The sequence below is a fragment of the Lampris incognitus genome, chromosome 2 (assembly GCF_029633865.1).
Source record: "Lampris incognitus isolate fLamInc1 chromosome 2, fLamInc1.hap2, whole genome shotgun sequence".
Taxonomy (NCBI): domain Eukaryota; kingdom Metazoa; phylum Chordata; class Actinopteri; order Lampriformes; family Lampridae; genus Lampris; species Lampris incognitus.
In genome coordinates this window covers 18,780,790-18,806,445 of record NC_079212.1, presented here as the reverse complement: position 1 = coordinate 18,806,445, position 25,656 = coordinate 18,780,790, and the positions used below count along the sequence as shown (strand labels likewise).

General features: G+C 43.2%; 1 protein-coding gene across 1 annotated transcript in view; it reads left to right on the top strand.

Moving 5' to 3' along the window:
• The first annotated feature begins 250 nt into the window (after positions 1–250).
• The window catches only part of scube3 (signal peptide, CUB domain, EGF-like 3), a 112,990-nt gene continuing 87,584 nt past the window's right edge, over positions 251–25,656 (top strand). The window contains exons 1-2 of the mRNA XM_056272826.1: positions 251–552; positions 23,800–23,922. Coding sequence (XP_056128801.1) covers positions 465–552; positions 23,800–23,922 — 211 coding nt within the window. The 5' untranslated portion in view covers positions 251–464. The remainder of the gene's footprint in view (positions 553–23,799; positions 23,923–25,656) is intronic.

Below are 25,656 nucleotides of genomic sequence, written 5' to 3'. Positions count from 1 at the left end.
AGCGGTAAGAGCGGCAGACTTCGGAGCATTGCGCCGACCCTCCTCTCTCCTCCCCCTTCCTCCCCTCCGCTTCACTCCATCCCTCTCTCTCTCTCTCTCTCTCTCTCTCTCTCTCTCTCTCTCTCTCTCTCTCTCTCTCTCTCTCTCTCTCTCTCTCTCTCTCTCTCTCTCTCTCTCCGTCCCCCCCCTCTCTCTAAACCTCCCTCTCTCTGTCTCTCTCTCTCTTTCTAAAATTGACATTGGTCTGAGCCGAACATGATTACAGAAGAGCGCTCCTCGGCTGCACGCTGTCGGGTTGTCCTGAATCCCGACCAGATGAAACTAAATAAGCAGGCGTAAAGGGATAATATTCAGAGGGTGGGAATAAGAAGATATCTTTCTTTCTTTTTTTTGAGACCCTTGTGAGAAAAAGCCGTGTGCTCGTTGCATAGTTGATTTTAAACTATTCCTATATTGAAAATAACATGTATGTGCACGTTGGATTAGTTGGTTTCTGCCTGGTCGCCTTTGTCCAACAGCCAGCTCACGCTTCAGGAAGTAAAACCACTCAAGGTAAGTTTCCCGTCAAAATTACCTTACCTTACATCTGTCCTATAGTTTGTTAATAAGTGAAAATACATCGTTGCCAGGCAGTTGATAATTAATTAACGTTTCAAATAAATCTAAATCGGTCATCATAACATTTATCTCTCCAATCAACATGACATCAACTAAGCAAGTGTGACTTGAATTTATTCCAAAAGTAATTAAAACCCCCTATAAAGTCTCAGCTGCATTTGAAGTAGTCCAACAGGGAAGCTAAGAAAACGTACATCCTATTATTAGCAATTCCCCTTTTAATTCAGATACAGGACTCCTCTGTTGACTCATTGTTTGATTCTGCTATTTATAGAATGTAGAATTACTCAATTACCCTTTTCCCTTCTGTTGGGTAGATCATTTAGACTTCCTTGAAAACGAAATGGAAAATGCATGCCCAACATAAATTACATTAACAGCTTACGGCTCTGCGTTTGTGGCTCAAAAGGAAAACTGGTATCTTGATCTTCAAACAGCAACAATTGTGTTAACAGTTGTGTTTCATGGGCAGTGCTGTAGTTAATTGAAGTGAGACTATCAGGAGGTATTTGTCACTACCAAGACAAGTATTTGACACCCGTCTGTAACGCACACATGGAGCCCCTTTAGAAGTCTCTGTCAAAGATACTGCAGCTCCACTACTGTCCTGTTTAGAAGGTTCCCCGCATGCTCTCTTCTGCTGCACCGAAATGATTTTGACCAGACAGGGGCAGTCCAAGTCAAAAGCCAGGCATTCACAGGAATGAGAAATATGTGACATTAGACATTTACTTAATGATTTATTCAACCCACACTTCTATGATTTACATTGCTTATGCAGCCCACAAGATGAATGCCAACCTAGAACTGGCTAAGCTATTTGCATGCAAAGACCCATCACAGTGTCTGTGTGAGTGCTGATTGTGTTTGGTGATGTTTCGCACACAAAAAGACATCCATTGGGCTGCTGAAAAGGCAAAAAAGAGAAAGGGGGTCGGTGACTATTTTGCATCTTGGGTGGTCTGCCCCCACTTGTGGGAAAACCTAATATTTACATCTTGCAATTAGAACTACTTTTTTCTCACTTAATTTTCCACAACATCGATTACACACTTCCTTGTAGAGTGGAATGCTGCTGTGAGACTGTCATGGTATGCACCTGTTTATTGGTCACTGATAGGGACCAAGTGGCTGGCTGCCACTTGATAGGCCTATGCTTATCTCTCAGTTCCTGTTTATCAATACAACACAAACAGCTCCACAGTTAGGTATTGCCTGTGTGATGGTGTAAAGGTATTAGATAATGTGGGAGTATCCTTTGTGCCTTGCCGAAAACTGGTATTTTATTTGTTAGCTGTTCAGCATAACTGTGGGGTGCTGACAAGTTTGAAGACGAGAGAGAGAGAAGTTTGAAGATGAGAGAGAGGGAGAGAGAGAGAGAGAGAGAGAGAGAGAGAGAGAGAGAGAGAGAGAGAGAGAGAGAGAGAGAGAGAGAGAGAGAGAGAGAGAGAGAGAGAGAGAGAGAAATGAACCAAACGCTGAAATGAGACTGCAAGAAAAGCTGCGCAATTTGTCAGGTCAATATTTATTCAACACAGATGTTGCCGACAAGCCCCAAACTTTGTCTTTCATCAGTGTCAGCCTCATCATGACACTGTGTCTCAGGCATCAATCGTTACTCCATCCGAAAAAAGAATGAGAGAATGAATGATGGGATGAGGGAGAGAAGACTTGAGGATGTGGTGGACAGAATGACAAAGAAGGGAAAAATGAGAGTGGTGAAATGGAGGAGATTAAGGTTTCGGGCACAGAACGTGGATGCACACACACACCCTACACACACGCGGACACATGCGCATACACACGTAGACGTTGCTTCGTGAGTGTGCAACAATGAGCAAGGACAAGAGAAGGAAAGGAAAGGAGCCGTAGACGTCATGGCAAATCACTTTTCCCGAACCAAGTTCGGAGCTGCTGGCTAATGCAGCAGCACCAAGGCAACGGTTGGTGTGGAGTTGACATGCTGTTGTGGCCGGCTGTGTTGGTGTAACCTCTGCTCTGGCCGTTAGAGAGGCAGGGCTGCTATAGTGAGGAGCAAGGCTGGTTCCGGGCCCTGGACACACTGTGGGAAACTAAGCAGCCTCGGCAATATGAGGCCCATGAGAAGGGAGGCTTTACCTAGAGATGCTGCTCCATTCTACAAAGGGAGATGGAAGGAAAGAGAACACCCCCCCACACACACCTCCTCCTTCTCCTCCTCCTTCCCCCCATCCCCCCACAACACTCACTTTGCCCCAATTCCTTTTTCACCCGACTCTGCTTTGTTTGGTTTGTCCTTGTTTCCTTTCCTTTACATTTAATGAAGTAGCCATGCTTTCTCTCTGTCGGCCATCAGACACCCCGCTCTTGAGCCAATCGGCTATTTATATTTTAACCTTCTCACACGCACTGGCCCTCTGTGGAGCCGTCTACATGGAAGATACAAAATGTGTTGTCTTGCACACTCCACAAGACCCATGTTCTCACTTGTCCAAAAGTAGTTATTTGGAGACTCCAAATGGGCATTTTGGAGGTCCACCTATGCAAATCCGTAGTAAAATGCTCATATTGTGGTGCGGTAATCGGACTTGAAGAGGTAACTGGTAAGACCTATGGCAATAGCTCCATAGCTCCACAAAGCCAAAGGAAGTTATTGTCACTCAAATGAAGATATCTGTTTTAGGCAAAGACAAAATGCAATTTTTGAGCTTCTGCAACTGCTGATTCTGCAATCTGCATGTTACAATCAGCAGCTGCAATACTTAGGTTAAACCTGGCACTTCAGGGAGGTTAAACCTGACACTTCAGGAACTAAACTACAAAGGGGTAACTCTCTAGAGAGACCACGATTATACATATATTCAAAAGTGTTCAAGAGGCACAGCCATGCAAAATGCCCTCAGTTTTCTATGGCCCTTCAACACTTTACCTCATTCAACTCGAATTCATTTGTCTCACTTTGTTATGGAGGGTTAATACACTGCCGATCTGTGTGTGCGAGCACGTACATGTCCATGAGTGCACCTGCGTGTGCATGCGTTTGCACACATACTCGAGAGACTGAGCGTCAAGAGAGTGTGTGGGGTGCGTTTGTAGTAATTGGGACAACTCTTTTTAACCGTACTTCAATCCACTTAAAGAACACTTTAAATGGTGCTTTTATTTGGACTCATCCTTTCGGGATCCAACTTACCCCAGCGCCTTTTCTATTGTGCACAGAAAGAGAATTTGGCTATTGTGAGAAAAGAGCTGTGTTTTCTGATCGGCGTGGAACGAGTCCAGTCCTCTGGCCACAGCCGCAGCATTTTGACAACACTTTGCTGCACCTCTCTCATCACCTCCTCTCTGTCTTTATCCTCAGCTTGTGTGGTTTCTGCATTGCTCCTGAGTCCCAACAAGCTCCTGCAATGGTATTTGTTGACTTGTTACACTTATCCCCTCAGAGACTGGATGTGCTTTAAAGCAACTAGCACAAAAACCCTTGTTTGCCTGCCAAGGGTATAAGGAGCACCATTTTTTTGTCTAAGTCATTTTTTTACCAAGGCGGTGCATGGGAGATGTAATCAGGTCAAACCCAAAACACTGTGAAAACTGGTTATTATGTCCTCATTGGGATGCTATGTGGTTTTGAGGACCTGACATGAGGGACCGACCATGTTTGAACCTCAAGTGGTGACAATTCTTAACCTGTGTCACATTTTCTTCCCTTTCTCTTTTCTGTCACTCATGACAATATGCTCACAAATCAAAGCTAACATAAAAGTAGCCTAAAACAATACGTAGGTTTCAGGGTCCTTACTTGTACATCATATTGCTTAGTGTTTTCAGAAGCAAACCACCTAATGAGACTGGCTTCTTTTTTAAAAAAAAAATTATTTCTAGTTTTTCCCCTTATCCCACCCGATTAACCCAATGGCATATGGCCGGAACTCTTGTCGAATAACTCCCCTGGCTCACGTTTCCACAGGAAGGAGATAGGCGTAACACCAGCTTCCTTCAAACTCGGGTCGGCTGCTCTCGCTATTTTACACGCTGAAGCCTCGCATGGATTGCATCACCGTCAAGCCGTGAAGGAGGCATAGGGAGAATGCTTTCAGTTGCTTGGCTGCAGGTGCCCGGATGGGCCAGAGGGGTCGCTGGAGAACGATGAGTCCCCGAACACTACACCAATCTACACCCACTATCCCTCGGGTAAGGGTGGCCTAATGAATGCCTTACCCCGTGGACGCTCTGGCCGTGACCGGTTACGGCGAGTCTGGGATACGAACCTCCCAGCCACATGACGGGCGGGTTGCAAGAACGATGGTTTATTCCGCTTGGCCACCAGAGCGGCCTATGAGACTGGCTTCTAACTCGCACTCGCAAACTGGCGTTTTTCGATTTCTTTTTAATTATCAATCCCCACTGGAAAGACATTGGTAAAGCATTTTTTCTGCACCCCCATCATGATTCTTTCTTAGCCTCTCCTTCATATTGTTTCACTACCTATTGCCCATGCACTTTCACTTCAGGTAGGATTTTACAGAAATGCCATTAACAGATGCAAGTAAGACGTGCTTTATGACATTTAAAGGAACAATCCATAATGGCATGCCCCGCCATGGCTGTGGGAAGTACTGCTACAACACAAGCACTCTACTTGCAACAAGAAACATATTTCACCTTCGGTCAACATTGCGAATTTTAGAAATGGAGAGAATTGGAAGCCTCAAAGGGAATCAAAATTGATGTGGCGTTGGCGGGTTTTCTCATTCGCAAGTTAATAAAGCGAATAGTGTTTATGAAGTTTGACTAACGGCAGAAGGGGGCGAACAGCTGCTATATGGGTTAATTGCAGATTGTACCTTTAATATGCTTAAACAAGTCAGTTTTTGGGTAAAATATTTTTAAGTGTTTCTGATTTGACAGCTTGTTTTTCTGGGTATAATAACATAAGTTTTACAATGTCAACATTCAGGATATGATGTAAATAATACATTAGCTGCTCCGTTAAAAATGTCAATAACACAAGGCCTAATTCCAGTTAGAAATGTAAGACAGGGGTGTCGAGGTAGCATAGTGGTCTATTCCAGCAGCTCAGAAGAGTGGGGTAATTGGCCGGCTACAATTGGGGAGAAAATAAAAGAAACGTAAGACAATGATCCAGTATCGTTCTCTTCGCAACAGTCAACCAATAATGCTTTGCATCCATGAAACTGTGCGTCCTTGTTCTATAGTGTAGAGATTCTGAAAAGAAATGCTCTCGTGATAAGGAAGGAACACATCTAATAATCGAGTCTATCTCTCTCTGTCTTTTCCCACTTTTCTCTGTGGCAGGCTTCCAGTGTGAGATAGCTGTTTTCTAGCCGTGATCAGAGTATGAGAGGCAGGTTGAGCCTTGGGGTAGCCCCCGGTCAGTCACTGACGTGTGGGTGGATGAGATCAATCCAGACTCACTTTACCGCTCGGCAGAGACACTCCTCAGATAGCATCTGCCTGACAAGTGGTGCTCCGCTACTGCTGTACATGTTGTTACAGAACAGCTGAGTGAGCAGAAAGAGAGATTATTATCTTGGCATTACTTGAGTGGTGAAAGCACTTGATAACAATTCCATCCAAGAGCGATGTGCCAATGAATCCTGGAAATGACTTTGATGCGTGGGTGTGTTGTAAGGGCAAGCAGAGGTATATGCAAGTGATGAGTGAATTTGGATAGGATCTTATTAATGATTACGTTTGCCAGGCAGGGGTGCCTACTGCACTCACTTGCACAAAATAGAGGGAGCTGCTTTCACTCAGGCCAAAAAAAAGAATAAATAAAAATGGAGCTCCATTGCAGATAATGAATCTTTTGAACAAGGGAAGGAATGGTTGGGGTTTATTGTTGCTTGCATTTCTAATTCCGTTGCTTCACTGTGCCGTAGCAGCAACTCAATTCAAAGGTTTTACGGCAGTTTTTGGGCACACAGGCCGAGGGGCTGCAGGCAGTCTCATGTTTACAGGCACATGTAAAAGCCAGGCTGTCTGGTACAGGCTGTGACCCAAGGCGATTCAGTGGGCCCTCGTTCTGGTCAGTTGCTCGCTTTCATCCCGGCTGTTGGAATGTAAAACCAAGACATTTTCTGTTCCGCAACAGAGTGTCAAGATTCAGACCCAGGAAACCTGACTTTCTCATTCAGGGTCTCTTTCTGAGGTTGTGAAAAAAGGTATGCTTTCCAGATGAGTGAGGGGAATTTACACCTAATTCAATTCCCCTTCCGTATTCCTTTTTTTTTTAAAATTATTATTATTTGTGCTGAGCTTTCTTTTTTGTTTGAGTGTTTCTTATATGTGCACTTTTTAAGAAAACATGGCTCGAGTTAGCAAGAGAAAAATATTTGCCATTCTATCCTGCTGTCGGAAAAATGGCAAAATTATAACCGTGAAATTTGTCTGGGGAAAAAATATGTTTTTGCATCGAGTTTTTCAGTGGCAATTGTTTAGATGTCTCCTGAGAAATATTCCGGAGTTTTTGTTTACTTGTGTCGGGCTGTGAAGGAGTGGGTGGATAGGTGACATCTGAGAATATTAATAGTTTATGCTTCTGTTTCACTTACGTATAAACTGAAGTGACTTAAAATCACCATACAATGTCTGCACATCTTGTCTGCACTTTGATAAGTGTGTGTCGATAAGTGTTTGCGGTCTGGTTAGTATGCAGGACAGTACACTGCATTGTGTATTGTATATGCAGTAGGAGTGTGGTCACAGCCAAACAGAGCTGGTACCTATGGACACTACAGATTTCCTGTGACTGCGCAAAGCAACCAATCAGATGTTGAGATTCCCTATAAATCTGTAATGGCACCTTTTCTCCCTCGCAGTGCACAAAACCTCTTTATCAGCAGTCCAAAGGGCCCCCGTGACCACGATTTGTCACCTTATTTGGAAGGGTTGTAGTGCTGTGAAAGCTACTGTATACTAATACTATGCTTGTATACCCACATGCACAACAGGCAACGTTTTATATGTGATACACTGCCGAGGAAATCACAGAAAACTTCCAGTGAGAAACGCACACACACACACATTTGTTTTAATATACTTTTGAGGACCCTCTTTGACTACATTAATTCCCAAGCCCCTAACATTTACCTTAACCATCAGTCAGCACTACATGCCTAACCTTAATTTAATAATACGCTAGTCCCAACTCCAAAATAAGACTCCAAAGAAGTGAGGACTGGGCAAAATGTCCTCACTCTTATGAGTCAAATCCCAAATTGGTCCTCATAAATATAGCTGAACCAGACCACACACACACACACACACACACACACACACACACACACACACACACACACACACACACACACAGGCCTATATGCAAACTGGCAAGATTAAACACCCTCACACCCATATCAAGACACTCTTTGTGAAAGAAGAATAAGTGCAGTAACTATTCAAGTTTTCCATGGATTAAGAGTTCATTTATCATAGAGACATGGTCCGAAGGATGCCCATGATATGTTTTAGACCTCGGAGGACTATCACTCTCCCATGTCTTCCTCCCTCTTTTCCCATTTTGTCTCTCACTGAGTCAGTGTCCTTTGTTCTCGGTGCAGATGTGGATATGCTGAGTGTGTCCCTGTTGGTTTCGGGGGAGGATCAACTTGGTGTTATTACAACACAGAGCGCCCAAGTGATGAACTCACCTCCAGTGCCTCCTCTCGCGCCAATGGCCCACTGAGGAGGAGCTTGCTCCTTCGGTGGGAGCTGAGGGCTGTCCCTCAGCCAGCTGGAGCAGCTCTTAGATCATTAATTCTCCAAGACACCCCCAATACACACACATGCATGCACCTCCTTAATGACCACCGCTAACAGCTTTACAGACCCCACACACCCCACACACACATAGACACAAATTTGTTTTTCTTTTGCTTTTTGAATTGGTGATACGGTCATTTGGGATTATGTATCTGGATGGATTGTTGTCTCAGCGTTCTGTCTTTTCTCATGCGGCTGGTGAGATGGCTCCTTGGCTCCCTTCAACTGCACCATCCACCAGGCCTTTTTCCTCACCCCCCCCCCCTCGAGAGACCCCTAAAGGCTGAAGAATGGAGCTGCCCCTCGCCTTGAGAATTGGGGGGTCAGTGAGGGATGTCATTAGGCCAGTCTGTGGTGGTGGTCAGTGTTGTCGCATTGGGGTGGGGGGTTGTGTGGGGGGGCAGAGTGAGCCTTGTTTACAGACGGCGTGTGTTTACATTCCTGATGGTGAGAGCCAGCTTTAGAGACTGCTGGAAAATGAAAGGAAATGCTCTTATTCTTGCTTAGTGATGGAAAAATCCAACCCAATACATTGAAAAATCCAAAAGAGAGAGAGCGAGGGCGAGAGAGAGAAAAAAAGAGAGCAGTTATTTATTCGATGCATGGGCCCTGGCCAATGCTTTCTCGGCTGATACAGAGATGACTTCACCGACTCATTTGAAACTTCCTCACTTGAATGGAGGCCTGGGAAAACCACACGGTCCTCCACTCTATGGAACTATGCTTCGTATTGATTGAAGGCCACAGTGAACTATACTATGGATTAATGGGAAATACAGGTGTTCCATGGCTTAGCTATTTCAAATGAAGTCTCTTTGATCCATGACATTTTTGAAATGACATTTTCAGTACTGGTCAGAAGCATGTAAGAGCATGAGTGAGTACCAGCCTGATAAATAGTTTCTTTAAAGGTGTCAAATACAATTTTCTCCGAGTGTACTTCCTTGAAAGGAGCGTATATTAGTCCTGCTGTGTTTGGACTTGAATGCCACTTGTCTGGAAAATTGCCAGTTATCAATGTTTGTGGTTGAAAGGAGCAAGAAGGCCATATATCAATGAATAAAGTGAATGTCTCTGCTTGCAGTTGTGATAATGACATTAGTCAGTGGGATATTTGCCTTTCAAACTGAACAGGATCCAGTTACTAGTAAAAGTAGTAAGCAATGGCCCCACATGTCCAATATGACATTTTCATATTATTATACTAGCGAATAACACACCATTTGTCGAAATGGAATCATGGTGAACGGGTTGTGGGAAAATGATGAGCAACAAAAACTAAGCCGCATCAATGTGATTCCTAAAAAATTTGCTTGATACAAAAACATGCCAGTGTAATGAATTTCAAATTTAGTCTTTGATTTTGTTGATATTCTTTTTTTCTTTCTTTTCTTTATTCTTATTTTTTGTTTTTTGGATTTTTTTCTCCCCCTTTTCTCCCCAGTTGTATCTGGCCAATTACCCCACTCTTCTGAGCCGTCCAAGTCACTGCTCCACCCCCTCTGCCGATCCGGAGAGAGCTGCAGACTACCACATGCCTCCTTTGATACATGTGGAGTTGCCAGCCATTTCTTTTCACCTGACAGTGAGGAGTTTTGCCAGGGGGACGTAGTGCGTGGGAGGATCACGCTATTCCCCCCAGTTCCCCCTCCCCCTTGAACAGGCGCCCCGACCGACCAGAGGAGGCGCTAGTGCAGCGACCAGGACACATACCCACATCCGGCTTCCCACCCGTAGACATGGCCAATTGTGTCTGTAGGGACGCCCGACTAAGCCGGCGGTAACACGGGGATTCGAACTGGCGATCCCCATGTTGGTAGGCAATGGAATAGACCGCCACGCCACCCAGACACCCATATATATATTCTAAGTTTACCGGCTGAGGGAAAGCCAATTAAAGGTGCAAGGCATTGAACTACATAGGCCTAAATCTGAAATGCAGTCTTAAAACAGTTTGTCTTGTTGATCTTATTTAAGAACATTTTCATAGGTGATAAACCTAGCGTACGGTGAGGAGTTGGACATGCCATCAAATTCATTATATTTCCATATAAGTGAATTGAATGGACAGAATGAATGCTCTGTTTCCAGCCTGTTGAGTTTCACCCAACTCATTACACATCCCTAAGCTTTTCCTGATAATGTTTGCTTCACGATTTTCACAGAGCGCCGTTCACATTTATACCTTCGTTTTGACAGGAAACGGCTAAAAATATCACACTTGTGCTGTAATTGCTATGTTACCATCTTTATGGTTGGTGCTTTATCTGGCTAAAGCAGCAGCAAATGAATGTAATTGCTGTGTGCAGAAGGAGAGTGTCATGTCAGTTAGCTCAGGCCGTATAAATATAAGGTACACAGCAGGTCTAAGTGCCACCCTTCTTTCATATAAAATATGCTGCACAAGGCCAAGAAGTCCTTCACACCGGAAGGCTCATGCCAAAAAGGATGGGGAAAATAAACCCCTGAAATGTTATGAAATGAACTTTCCTGTTGGTTCGCTTCCTAATAGAAAATAGTTATATGTCATGTCGGGTTATTCCAGATGGTATGTATCAGCTTTTCAGCATGGTAAAGTTTGTCGTGTCACCAGCTCCCCATCTTTCGCTTTGTATTGCTCTATGATTCACTTAATTACTGTAATTGGTGTTTTCCTCTTGATGCGGTCTGGAGGTCTGTGAGTCACTGTCTATCAAGGCCACACATGCTAAAGTAAAAGCGGGGAATGAAATGCTCAGTCTTTGATCAAAAAGCACGGCGAAAGTCCATCATTTATTCCCAGAACTTGTGCACTATCTTCCCTGGGAAATTTATTCATGAGTATAAATGACATGGTGATGAGTTCACTCGCTGTCTCCTCTGCTCATTCAGCTGCAGTCTCCGAGCTCACGTCTTGCTGAGGAATGATTTATATGCAAGCTGTGTATTCCACTGATGTTTGTAGTTTGGTGGGAGAACACAGGATGGGAAATGCACTGAGAGGCATCATCAGGTTGAACAAGGTAGTTCAACTTGTCTGGGTGAATGTTTGCTTGAGCAAGTTGACTTACCCGAACGCAGAAGAAAAAAACCAAAACAAAACCTGCAAGATCTCCAACAGCATCAGTCAAACACTCATATAGCATTGGCACACAGAAGTGGAGACAGTAGTTGAGTTTAGAAAGGAATGAATAGCATCCTAAATGGAAAAGATGGATAAGAGTTTGGAGACATTGCAAAGCAAGAGGGCGAATAGGACGGAGCCAAAGCATCCAGTGAAATCCTTTCACCTTTGCTTCATTGGAAGTCAATGTGAGACAAAGCTTTTGTAGCAAATATCAATTTGGTTGTGCATATAAGGAATAACTCAAAGATTAAGTTCAAGATAAAGTTGGACACTCCTTAATCATGCCCTATAAGGCATTTTAGAGACAAATGTATGTTGAAAAGATATACTGCCCTTATATTTAAAAGGGCAGTATTGGTTAGTAGGGGAGTCGGGAGTCGGGTATGGTTGCATGAGACTATACGAGTGTAAATGTATGTAATGGGGGGGGTGTAGCCTGGGAACCAGACGAATCTGCAAGCTCATGTTTTACATTTGCTCTGGCATTTGCGAATTCGTCTGGTTCCCAGGCTAGGGGATGTGCAAATGTGTGTGATAAGGTTGCAGTGTAGAAACACGGACCCTTTCGATAGATAGATAGATAGATAGATAGATAGATAGATACTCTATAAATATTATATATTATATTAAATATATATATATATATAAATCTATAGAATACATAATATAAAGAATATACTAAACACTATAAATATAATAAGATATAAGCATAGGATAACACTATATACATTAGACAAGCGTGGAAAGTAGTTAGTTTTGAAAATGCAATGAGCATTTGTTCTTTTTAATTTTGTTTCTTCTATTTTTATTTTTTATGTGTATTAAGTATTACTGTAGTACGACTTACGGTGTACTTTTGTTCATTTTAGGGAACTGTATCATGGATGTTGATATTCTCAGTTCAGTTTTATTTGGAAAAAATGCAATGTGATGAGTTCATTATTTTGAGAAAATGTTCTTATTATATAAATCTGCAATAAAAGTAATTTCAATTATTGCAGTGCTAAGAAGTCTTTGAGGAACCTAGTCACGGATCAATGCAAGAAAAAAAACTTAATTTTGGTTAATTATAGAAAGGCTCTTTGGTGGGCGGTTAGCAGTTGTACAGTTGGTGAGAAAGTAAAGTGTTGATTAAAATGTGAGAAATGACTCGGTTGTAAGGGTATCGAGCACAGTGGGTGTCTTTCAACATGCTGGCACAATATAGCCCTCCTGAAACTTTACTTTTACACTCTTGTTCATTTTCCCATTGCCCTCAGATTAAACTGAGGCTTCACGGTTGGTGGACATAAGCAGGGAGGGACCGGGTTTGAAGTTGTGATCACAGTTGTGAACACAGCCCAACATCAGTCGGCGGTCGTGATTCCTAAACATTTGGAGTGTGTGGAGGATGAGGGTAAATAGCCCAAATGGAAGCAGTTGATATTTTTATTCACAACTTTGCAGAAGCTTGCCAGACAACCAACAGTGTGTCCCTTCATTAGTTGAGGGGGATTTGGGTGGCAGTGGGGAAAGATGCTAAATTCTGCACTAATTTTTGACGTCTGCATTTCGCCCAAAGTATTTTTTTGGAGTACGGTTAGTCTCCTGTACTGCATGCATGGCTTCATAATCATTTAGATGGGCGCAGTTTGCTGTGATAATGCTGTTACATGTTGGCCACAGTTCCTGACCTTCCCATAACCTCGCCTTCACTTCCTCTGGCTTCACCAGAGCAAGGCCAGAGATATACTTGATTTTAACTACGCGTTCACGTGTGCATAATGGCTGCCTTAAGTATCCTGCGTCCGTTTGGAGCGTTGGTTGTGCACATACTCAGAAATTAACAGTATGCGGTCCACAAGACGCAGTAAGCACATGAACGGTGGGAGCAGTGTAGGGGCAGTATGGGGATGGGACAGGGTCAGGGGTCAATTGGCACGTCAGCAGCGACAACAATGGCAGAACGTTTTGAAGACAATTGAACCAAGTCAGGAATTACCCAGATCTGTGCGATGTGTCATTGCTGCTGCATGGTGACAAATATGCTTGATAGAATAGCTAGCGTGAGATCAGTACCATTTCAGAAGTTGATGCGAAAACCTGCAAAAGTAAATGGCTGCCCTGAGCTAAGAACTGACAAAATAGTAACCTCTTTGAGTGTCACCATGTTTATTGTTTACAGCATGCAAATCCAGAAGTTCTATTTATATCCTTAATTCTCCGGTGTGCCCTCTAGTGGAATCCTCCACTAACAAGCAAAGTACAAAGGCAAGTATGTGAACGATTCCTTTCACGACCCAACCGGTTGTCTAAGCAAACGCATGGTTAAAAAGCAAATGTATCTCCAGACACCGATAGCACATTACATTGAATTAGTGTAACCTTGTGAATAACACAGGCTTGATTTTAAATCTGTGCCTGTTTTGGGTTGAGTGCCAATATTGGGGTGGGGGTGGGAGAAATTGATTCAGTGCAAAGTCGCAATACTAAGCCGTGACGATTCTAATACCCCAGCATTTGAAGTTGAAGCAAAATGAACAGATGAGGTTTGATGGAATGATTTCTACATCACTGAATGTGTGAATTTTTTGAGCGTTACATTCTAAGCTTGTGTAATGCATGGGATTTAGAATAAATGTATTTTTTTTGTACATTTACTTTGGTTTATAGCAGTTTTCACATTTTACTGTAAATAAGCAGGATGAAGCCTTAAAAATCACAATATTGAAATCACAATATTTATAATGCGAAACTTGAAAAATCAAAGTATGTATCCAATTGAAGCTAGAATATCATTGTAATGTTGAATTGGGAGGTGCCTGCTGATTCACAGCCCCAGTACAGAAGTAGCATTAAAACTGTTAGGTGCATACCTTATTGTTAAAATACAGTCTTTATTTCAGGCATTAGGATCATATATATTGTGTTGAGAGAAACACAGAATTCACAAGTACTTCTCTATTTTTTCTTTTCTTTTTCTCTTAAAATGGTGTCTGTTTACTTGCTGTGGTTGCCCACCACTCCAGATTCATTTTTGGAGCAAATAAATGACTCCTGGAGCACCACTAACCCAAGCCCTTGGGTCATGGAGGTTCTTTGTAAGACTGAAATATTTGGTTTGTTGAAACGCACTGACGTGTGTAGTCAAACAATGTAACTTCTAGAATTCTAGTTCGAGAATTCGAGTTCGTTTGTTTTTCTTTTTTCAAATAGCCTAATTTGACATTTATAATGCGTTTGAGTTCATGGACAATTTACAATTAGCACAAAATTATACACAACATTTTTACTTGGAATGTTTGATTTTTTTTTCACCCATCAGTTTGAAAGTCTTAAATTTCAATGAATGTTGTTCTGAAGTATTGCACTCTTAAAAGTCCTTTAAGTATTTGGATTACTCTCCACTACTCTGTACCTAATGTAATTATCCTGACCTTAGTCCTATCCTCCTCAACCGCAACCCTAAGTGTAGTGTAAGTGTGGTGCTGAAATGGATAATTACAATACTTGTTCCTTCATAATTACACACAGTAATACAAACACTGTGATCCCAAGAACACCTTTTATGGATGTGAACCCACCGCCCTTCCTCCCGCGCCGCAAAGAGCTTGTGAAAATCAAGGATTTCCTTTGCAAGAGATTTGGTTTCCAGCTTTTTTGTTTGACAGCAAACCCTGCGAGCGTTCAAATGCCACATCCCAGTCAGTCGTGCCGTACCCCAAAAACTTTTGGTTGCCTCCGTATTTTTTTGAATGTTAAATCGGCACACAGCTGCAGGCAGGCAGCTGTAAAGGTAATCTCTGCGGATGTCCTCTCTATATGCAGTCTATTTCTGTATCTGTATCTGAAGGAAGGGGTAATGGGTTGGGGAGTGTGGGGGGGGGCAGGCCCGGGGATTCAAGCAAACAGTGAGGGTCTCAACACTCAAAGTAAACATCACCCTGTGTTTGAACTGCACACCTTGGGCCTTACACTTCTCCCACACACTCACCCTATCCGCTCTGAGTCCAATTCCTGCTCACACCCCTTTAGCTGGCCTAGCTAAATACACCGCTTATCCCAGGCCCTTTCCATAAATCAGGGAGGAAAAGCACCTCTGACAAGGTCTCACCTCCATGGCCAGCAGCCCTTAGCCGGCAGCTCTGACTCACATGTCACAGCTACTTTGAAATAAGAGGCAAAGACTCTGTATGGTCTAATGGTTTTTCACATTAGCTTTCCTAACAACCAGCTGAGTGGACAGAAAGACAATAATGAACATTCTGATTATTCTTTAGATCCCTCTTTCAAGTAAATCTGCTAATTTTTTATTCATGCAATTTCTTTCCGCCTTTCAACTTCCTCAGCCAAGAAAATGTAAATGTGCAGGTGAGAAATGAGAGGCTTGACAAACTGTTCAGGGCAGATTTTGAAGCTGGCACAACTTAATGTTAAACGGCACGCTGGGTGCTACGCTTTTCACATGAGTGAAACGGTATCAGTCAGTTTTAGTAGTGAGAAAACAAGTGTGGTTATTAGACAACTGTGCCAGTTTTCCAAGGATATCGTTGTTATTCAGTGTTTGACAGATGCTAATGCATATTCAAATGCAAATTAAAAGCCATCGGTGACTTTAATATTTAAAGTGTATGAACCAGAGCAGAAGGGACACCAGTCATACCCAAAACGACATATTCCCAAAAGGAAAATTTCTCCAACGTCCAAGCGTTTCCCAACATCTCTTTCTTTTTGGGTTGTGTTGTTTTGACTGTTCATTAATCCTTGTCTCAAAGCACTGACTTCAGCTTCTGCTGCCTCAACTTGTTCCCAACAACTTTGATACATCAAACCAAAAGAACGAAAGAAAGAGTCTGTGAAAAAAAAGAGCAAAAAAACCCCCAAAACAAAACAACAAAAAAAGCAAAAAAAACAACAACAAGCTTTTCATCTTTGGCATGAGTCAATTACCAAGGCAGCGTTACTGAATGCATTCTGCATTTTCTGTCTTTTTTTCCCAGCATCCAGAGGAATGTCCTCTGGACTGAACTGTAGGACGTATCGATTCTGACATGTTTATGTTCACGGCAAAGGCATTGTGGATTTTGTAACAAGACCAACACATTTCAGCTGTTGTTAGGCGTGTGTGAGAGGGAGTGTTCCCAATGACCTCTATGCATGGCTTCTTAAACAGTGCTTTTTGTCTCATGCAGGCCTACACAGTTTCATTTTTACGTACTCTATCTAGCCCTGCGCAGAATAGTTGCTGCCACCAGCAGCAATCATCCTACGGCAGCCTGGCTTGTGGTATTAAGATATGATCTGTCTTTGGATAACTCGGCAAGATGAGAAGAAACACGTTAATGCAACGTGTATGCACATGTATTCTGAACAACTTTTGATCAGACCTGGCAGACCACCTGTGGTCCTCCTCACATTGTGTGATTGGATCTCAGACAAAGTAAAGAGTTATCACGTTATCGAGACAGCACCATTCACATGGTAGAAATGTCATCCTCGCCACTGCCAAATGTACTCAAATGTGATTTATTCGTAAGTTTTAGATCAGGAAGAAGGCAAGCCCAGTGAATTTTCTTGTGAGATGCAGATTCTGGAAAAACACTTTTAGAAGAAAAGAGAAAATTGCATGCTCCAGTTCTGGATGCAACGGTATACAAAGACATGCGTGTTAGGGTTAGTACTCCTGTCTGTGTCCCCGAGCAAGGCAATGGAAAAAAGAACTGGGGTTGGTCCCCAGGTACTGCAGCTGCCCACTGCTCCTATACAATGGGATGGGTTAAATGCAGAGAACAAATTCGTTGTAACAATGCAATTCGTTGTAAGAATACAATGACAACATAACATGGCTTTCTTTTGTTCTTTCTTTCTATTTAATAGACCAATGTTTCGGCCCACAGCCTTGCACAGAAATCATAAACATAGCAGTTAAATTGGTAACGTGCCTACTTATCTAACACCTGGTGCCATTCGCTGATAATATATACGTTACATACAATGCACAAGAAGACAAACTTACAATTGGTTGTCTAAATTAGGTTGTGCCATAGCACATCCATCGTTGATCACCTGGGGTCAAGTATGACTGTCCTCCTTCTAGTCCTTGTGGGTATCCTTGTGGGGGGACACCTGTGCTTGACAGCTTTTTACCTGGAGAGGCTGATGCACCTGCAGCCACCACACGGTCCTTGGCAGGGGGTGGCCAGAGTCCAATGGCATGGAGAACCAAGATGATTGGGGACTACCCGCTGTTGCAGCCTTCATCTGGCTTCTCCAGGATTGTCTTCTGCCAGTTCCGCCATTGAGGTCTTTGTTGGATTGCGCTTCATCTGAATCCTCCCCCTTGACCTATCCACCTTGGGTGAACCTACCAGAAGCCAAGCTCCGGACGGCATAGATTTTGGGATTATTAGTACAGGAAGCTTCTCCACCACGGCAAGGTGGTGATCCAGGAGAAGGCCATAGCACGTATAAAACACAAGACAGGTAGCATAGCAGTTTCTTCCGTTGCCTACCAACACGGGGATCGCCAGTTCAAATCCCCGTGTTACCTCCGGCTTGGTCGGGCGTCCCTACAGACACAATTGGCTGTGTCTGCAGGTTGGAAGCCGGATGTGGTCGCTGCTCTAGCACCTCCTCTGTTCGGTCGGGTCACCTGTTTGGGGGAAAGGGGGAACCGGGGGGTTTAGTGTGCTTCTCCCACGCGCTGTGTCCCCCTGGTGAAACTCCTCACTGTCAGATGAAAAGAAGCGGCTGGTGACTCCACATGTATCAGAGGAGACATGTGATAGTCTGCAGCCCTCCCCAGATCGGCAGAGGGGGTGGAGCAGTGACCAGGACAGCTCAGAAGAGTGGGGTAATTGGCCGGATACAGAAACAATCAATCAATTCCCGCAGTAAGTTGTATGTATAGAAAAATAAATTAGAATTATGGAGAAACAGTCAAGCTAAACATTGATCCAGAAAGGACATTATCAACAAGAATGGTCTCTCCGTCAAATAAATAAAGAAGTAAGGACCTAATGGCTAACATTAACAGAGGACACACAATCTTAAATTGAACTATAAGATTGAAATCTCATTAAGGCCATGTGGTGTGAGTGTATTTAGGCAATGAGTCTAAAAATACTCCCTCCCTGATAATAAATTGTCAACTACCAGCCATCACTCCTTCACCTCAGCCACGATGCAAGTCACTACTGGCATTCACAGAAGCTGCAAACATGACTTGCGGCAAAAGCCTTGTATTTTTTTTGTCACCTCTGTCTTGAGTCCTAAGAGAGTAACTCTTCTGTACAACAAAGGAAAACCTACATATTTTTGTTGTTAATTAAAATTGCACATGCTGATTTCACTTTGCACAGCACATACACAAAACTGAATTGATCCCAGTGTAGACAAGGATAGCACATATTAAATACTAGATGTAAATGCCAAGGACGTGATTGAATTGTGTGACCTGAATGTTCATTTAGTCAAGATCACATATCCAGATACAGATCACATTTTGATAGCGTGAGCAAATAGGGCCTTAACTGTGGATTGGCGTCAGATAATATCGACCTCGAGTATCCCAGTGTGTCTTGTGTGAAAGTGTCCAATAGAAATGCAATATTATTGTAAATTGATATCCATAGCTTAGTAGGTACGCAAAGGTGTATAAAGTATCACACTGCTTATTAAAATGTTAAGCCCGGCTTTGTCGATGTAGTCGCAAGATTTGGTCATGTAAGCTTTATGAAATAGTGATGTACTACATACTCATGTTCACGGTTAGTGAAATAATGTTTGGTGCAGGTTGTACAAAGTAATGCTTACAGATATTGATCTCCTTGGGCAGTAGGACCTGAGATGGCACATTATATTGGGGGAAAAAATGGCTGGGTCATTGTCAAGAAGTGATTTTCATGGGCATCCGGGAAGCATGGCAGTCTATTCCGTCGCCTACCAACACGGGGATCACTGGTTTGAATCCCCGTGTTACCGCCGGCTTGGTTGGGCGTCCCTACAGACACACTTGACCGTGTCTGCGGGTGGGAAGCTGGATGTGGGTATGTGTCCAGGTCGCTGCACTAGCGCCTCCTCTGGTTGGTCAGGGCACCTGTTCATGGAGAGGTGGATCTGGGGCGAATAGCGTGATCCTCCCACGCGCTACGTCCCCCTGGCAAAACCCCTCATTGTCAGGTGAAAAGAAGCAGCTGGCGATTCCACATGTATCGGAGGAGGCATGTGGTAGTCTGACGTCCTCCCCAGATCGACAGAGGGGGTGGCGCAGTGACCAGGACAGCTTGGAGAGCAGGGTAATTGGCTGGATACAATTGGGGAGAAAAGGGCGGGATCCCCCTAAAAAAAGCAATTTTCATTATAAGACGAAAGCATATTTTTGTTAGCGCATGAAAAAGATATCCAGTAAGATAAATTGAATTGATTCTCCAGGGGGGAAGGTTAATAAAGAAAGGGAACATTGAGGAGGAATTGTTTGACTTTCTCATTTTAACACATGTAAATTAACACACGGAGCCTTTGAAACCAGGAAAAAAGACAATAAAATATTTTGTTATGATGAATACCTATTGAAGAACACTTCCACGCCACCTGTTTTTCAACTCTTATCCGTGTAGACAATCAGTGTGGGAATAAAAGCCAGCCTGCTTTTTCACCCAGGAGAATTGTTGTTCTTCTCGTATCATATAAATCAATACGGCACCCGGGAAGCTCTTGCATTGGTAAATGGCTTTCGTGTAAACTTGTCATGGGAGGCTGCCCATGCAGTCCCGGGTCCCTTGTGCCACCACGTCCAGACATACAAAATAGCTGTACTAATGGTTACTACTTGTAGGCACAAGCCATATTTCATGTTATAACAAATGACTGACACAGTTGTGTCATTTTAAAGGTGTTGGGGGTTTAAACTGCAGAATATGTTAAATAAAAGCTAAAAACGGTTCACTCCCCAGAGTAAGAGCAGCATTTTAAAGAGCAATTCCTTTGGAGCAGCGCTGAATGATGTGCGGAAAAAAATTTAGATTAAAATATTGTTGTTTTTATCGAAGTATTGCGATATTATTAAAAACAGGAATAGTGTAATTTCACCAGATATACACAGCTGTTAACTTCAATAGCACTATTTATTAAGATTTTATCACTCTAACAATGATTTGGGTGATTTTAGAAGGGTAAACAAGGCACTTGTTCAGTACTTGGTTGACTAAATGTGACACCATTGTATTCAGTAAATACCCACCAATCAATCCAGGCTAGTCCCTGATCAGCACCATACTTATACACTTTCCTTACCCTTAAAGAAGGTGCCTCGTCTTTGAATGAGTGAAGGAAGGGTGATTTCTAGGAATGACTTAGGAGATCACAGGAGGCTTCACAACACCGTCCTTAATGAGAATGATTGTGACTGGTTGGATGAATGAGTGATCTGTCATTTGCTGTGCAAGCAGAGTGTGGGTGCAGGACCAATAACCAAGAAGGCATTAAGTCAGGATACATTGTTACTTATCTGATGGACTAACTTGTTTTTCTGCAAGATTAGTCATGACTAATGTGATTCTTTTTTTGGATTTTTTCCCCTGTTTTCTCCCCAATTATACATGGCCAATCACCACGTTCTCTGAACCGTCTCGGTCACTGCTCCACCCCCTCTGCCAATCCTGGAAGGGCTGCAAACTACCACATGCTTCCTCCGATACATGTGGAGTGACGCTACCCCCCCCGAACAGGCGCCCCAACCACCCAGAGGAGGCACTAGTGCAGCGACTAGGACACATATATACATCCGGCTTCCCACCTGCAGAAACGGTCAAGTGTGTCTGTAGGGATGCCCCACCAAGCCAGAGGTATAGACCACTACACTACCTGGATGCTCGACAAATGTGATTCTTGCTAGTGTTTATTTCCATCAAGTGATTAAAGAAATTGATGATGCATCTGGGTAGCGTATCAGTCTATTCTGTTGCCTACCAACATGGGGATCTCCGGTTCAAATCCCCATGTTACCTCCAGCTTGGTTGGGAGTCTCTACAGACACAATTGGCCGTGTCTGCGGGAAGGAAGCCGAATGTGGGTATGTGTCCTGCACGCCTCCTCTGGTCAGTCGGGGTGCCTGGTCAGGGGGGAGAGGGAACTGGGGGGAATAGCGTGATCCTCCCACATGCTATGTCCCCCTGGCGAAACTTCTCACTGTCAGGTGAAAAGAAGCGGCCGGTGACTCCACATGTATCAGAGGAGACATGTGATAGTCTGCAGCCATGCCCAGATCAGTGACTGGGACGGCTCGGAAAAGTGGGGTAATTGGCCAGGTACAATTTGGGAGAAGAAGGGGGGAAAAAAAAGTTGATGATGATGCTGGGCTCAATTTTCCTCACATCATTTGCAATGTGACAATTGCACATGTGTACATTGTGATATCAGTACTGAAAATAATATATCATTCATCCCAACTGTGGATATATGAAGTGTCGAAGAAGCAGAGTAGTGGTTTCTGGCACAACTTCATCTACTTCCAAGGTGCATGGAGAAGGGAAAAAGTCTAAAAAGGTCAAAACTCCAGCAACACGTGTAGTATATAGAACAACTTTATTGTTAGAACAACGCGTTTCGGCTTGTGGCCTTCATCAGGGTTGACCCTGATGAAGGCCACAAGCCGAAACGCGTTGTTCTAACAATAAAGTTGTTCTAACAATAAAGTTGTTCTATATACTACACGTGTTGCTGGAGTTTTGACCTCTATCATCAGGTAACTCGCTGCAAGTTTTATATTATAAAAATCTGCCTCCCCCACAGAGCTGCATCTGTTTAGTGCTGTAGGTTGTTTTTTTTTTTTTTTTCTTGCCCAGGAAGACATGTCCTCCAGGAATGGGCTGATATGGCCAATATGCTAAACTCAAGGGCTTAAATTGCACATCATCTCCCAGTGGGATCAGACGGCCCCTGTGGAGGGCTTGTGATGAGAGTGGATATTGGAAGCTGTGTAAACCTTGTTTAAGCTGCCCTTCCTCTGTGTGCGGGGGGTAATCCCAAACACCTGGGCTAGTTAACTGGGATCAGGTGGAATTAGGCGCTCCGTGAAGGCAAACCTGATCCTGCTCGTGCTTTTTTTTTTCCCGGCCAAATCCATTGCCATTCAGCTCCTCTTTTGTATTACACTTATTCAACTTGGCAATTACACAACAGTTACCCTTTTTGATATTTCTCTTTGTATGAGGCTGCTGGCCTCTGCCCAAAGAAGTTAAGCAGGGCTTTGAATAAAAAGTAAATGGAATTGGTCAGTAAGATTGCTGGTTATGGTATGGAAATGAATTTTGAGAAGCTTGTCTATTTTTTTTAACCAATAAAAGGTAAAGTTACAGAACACATTGTTGTTTTTTTAACATAACAATAGCAATCCCCACAGGGAAATTATTTTCTAATTGGTTTTTCTATGGCTTGTTCATCATGTAGCTGAATTTTCCATTTGTTTTTTTCAGTTATTCAAGCATCTGGGGATTTCGGGATTATACGGGGAATGTTTTTATTGGTCCAGTTTTTAAATCCCCTTTTGAGAGGCAAAGGAACATTGGACCAGCATGTCGGTCAATTGAAGGTCAGGGCACCTCAATCAATAACTGACTTTGTTTTTGTCTTGGTGATTACATGGTGGCTTGTGTTAAACATTAAAAAACAATAGTCCCCGAGATGATTTAGTGTGGCGGTCTCTGTCAAACATATTACAATGCTGGTTGCTGTTTTGTGATCATTTTACTAGATATACTTTTTTTCAGTGTGTTTGGTTTCTCTATGGTGTGATAAACGTATTGCTTAAGGTGGTCTGGTGAGATACAGATTCTCTGTCGTCTGGGGCTCCACAGCCACAAAGAAAGCTAATGAATCATTTTGAGTGAATGAATTAGGCCTGGGCAATCAGTTAATACTGTGATTCATCGTCTTTCAGTGGTATTGGGGGACAAAATTTGGATAGTATCATGTAGTGGTATACAGTTTTTTTGTCTAAATTGATGATAAAGAGAATCTGTTTTAAGATTTCTTACTGGTTTGACATTGGCCTGTACTTTACATACTTCTCCAGAAAGTTCAATGTGATGAACCTCAGTTGGAATCTTGAATATTGTATTTTTGCATATCTACAATGTGATATAGTATACTGATATCGTGTAAAATCCCCTATTGATTAGTGCGATATCTTCCATTTCACCACCATTTCAGCTCACCTGTCTTTCAATTTAATCCACTAAATACCCCTCCCCCATATATATCTATATAGCTATACCCCTCTATATATCTTCACCCACTTAATTGCTGAATATCTGCTCTTTCTTCCTTTCCAGATGTGGATGAGTGTGCTGAGGCGCTTGACAACTGCAGCATCGATGCCATCTGCCAGAATACCCTGAAGTCATACAAATGTATCTGCAAATCAGGCTATAAAGGGGACGGCAAGTACTGTGAAGGTAAAAGACTTGCCAAAAATTATCTATTTTTTTAATCGACAACTTTGTAGAAACAAGATTTGCCGCTGTTGCCTGTGTACTGGAAGGACTTTTATTTTGAAGTAAATGGTGCATTTTATGTTGATTTGCCTTATCTGTGTTCACGTAAGCCCCTGGACCGGTGACAGGCGTGATAACAGATCCTGTCCCTCTCAACATGACTCATTAGCTTTAAAGCTCTCCTGAAGAGGGAGGAGAGAAGATGGATAAAGCGGCGGATGGACGGACGGAGGGAGGGAGGAGGGAGAGCCAGGTGCAGATGGCTCCTTTGTGACAAGATGAAATGAAGCAGTAAATTTCCTACACATGTTAGAGAAGAGAATTAAGATAGTGGATGAAACAGCAGTCACAGAGCCTGCCAAATAGTCATGGACGTTTCCACAGCCCAAGGCGAGCTGTGCAGGCAGTCAGACGCAAGACTGTTTTTTTGCCCTTTTTTTTCTCTCTCTCTCTCTCTCTCTTTAGATGCACCCCAAAGTCTCTGGATCGTTATGTCTCACTGTTTTTTTTTTATTAGTATTTTTTATAAAACCATATTTCACAATTTCATTTTTGCCCTACGATTGTTATTCTTTAACTCCGTCAGTTGTGTTTTTTTTTTCCATGACCTTCTGCCTGTGGGTTATGCAAGTTTGCTTTATCGAATACATTGCAAGGTATATGTACTAAGTTGGATGTTGAACTGAGTGGGATGGCCAGCTAAAGTCTGCCAGTATCACTAAGGTATCGCTAAGGTTGTACAGCTGTCAGTCTGATCTGCATCTGCAGCCAAGATTGAATATGGAGTTAATGCTGTTAATGTTTTAGTTATTGGTTGAATCAGATTTATTGTCTGGATATAATTGCGCATAAGATGGTTATTCTCAAGTACCTGCTCTTGGTGTGTAACTAAAGGGGATTTGTCCACTTGCCGACCTATCTGCCTTGAATCTGTATTTCTGTGCCCGAGAGACTTAAAATTGGGGAGCTGGATAGTTGGATAAAAAAGAAAGAAAAGGAAAAAAGTAACTCCTCAGAACATTTTTACTTTCCAACAGCTTTTGTTTTATGTTGGTGTTATAGTCTATGCTTGCCGTATTTGCTTGTTTTATTATCATGAAATACTGCTGCATTTAAAAAATTTTTTTTTGGCATTTTCTGCCTTTATTTGATAGCGATAGTCGAGAGAGAGACAGGAAAGGCAGGGGAGAGAGAGGGGATGACATGCAGCAAAGGGCCCGGGCCACATTTGAACCCAGGCTGCTGTGGTAAGGACTCAGCCTTATGCAGTACGTGCTCTACCAGGTGAGCTACCGGAGTGCCCCACTGCTGCATTTTTTTGTTTGTCTTACTAGCTTTCTTTTTTCTTTTTTTGGATTATCCCCCCTTTTCTCCCCATTTGTACCTGGCAAATCACCGCACTCTCTGAGCTGTCCTGATCGTTGCTCCACCCCCTCCGCCGATCCAGGGAGGGCTGCAGACTACCATATGCTTCCTCCGATACATGTGGAGCCACCAGCCGCTTCTTTTCCCCTGACAGTGAGGAGTTTCACCAGGGGGCTGTAGCACGTGGGAAGATTTCGCTATCCCCCCCGACTGACCAGGCACCCCGACCGGGCAACCCGACCGACCAGAGGAGGCGCTAGTGCAGCGACCAGGACACATACCCACATCCGGCTTCCCACCCACAGTCATGGCCAATTTGTCTGTAGGGAT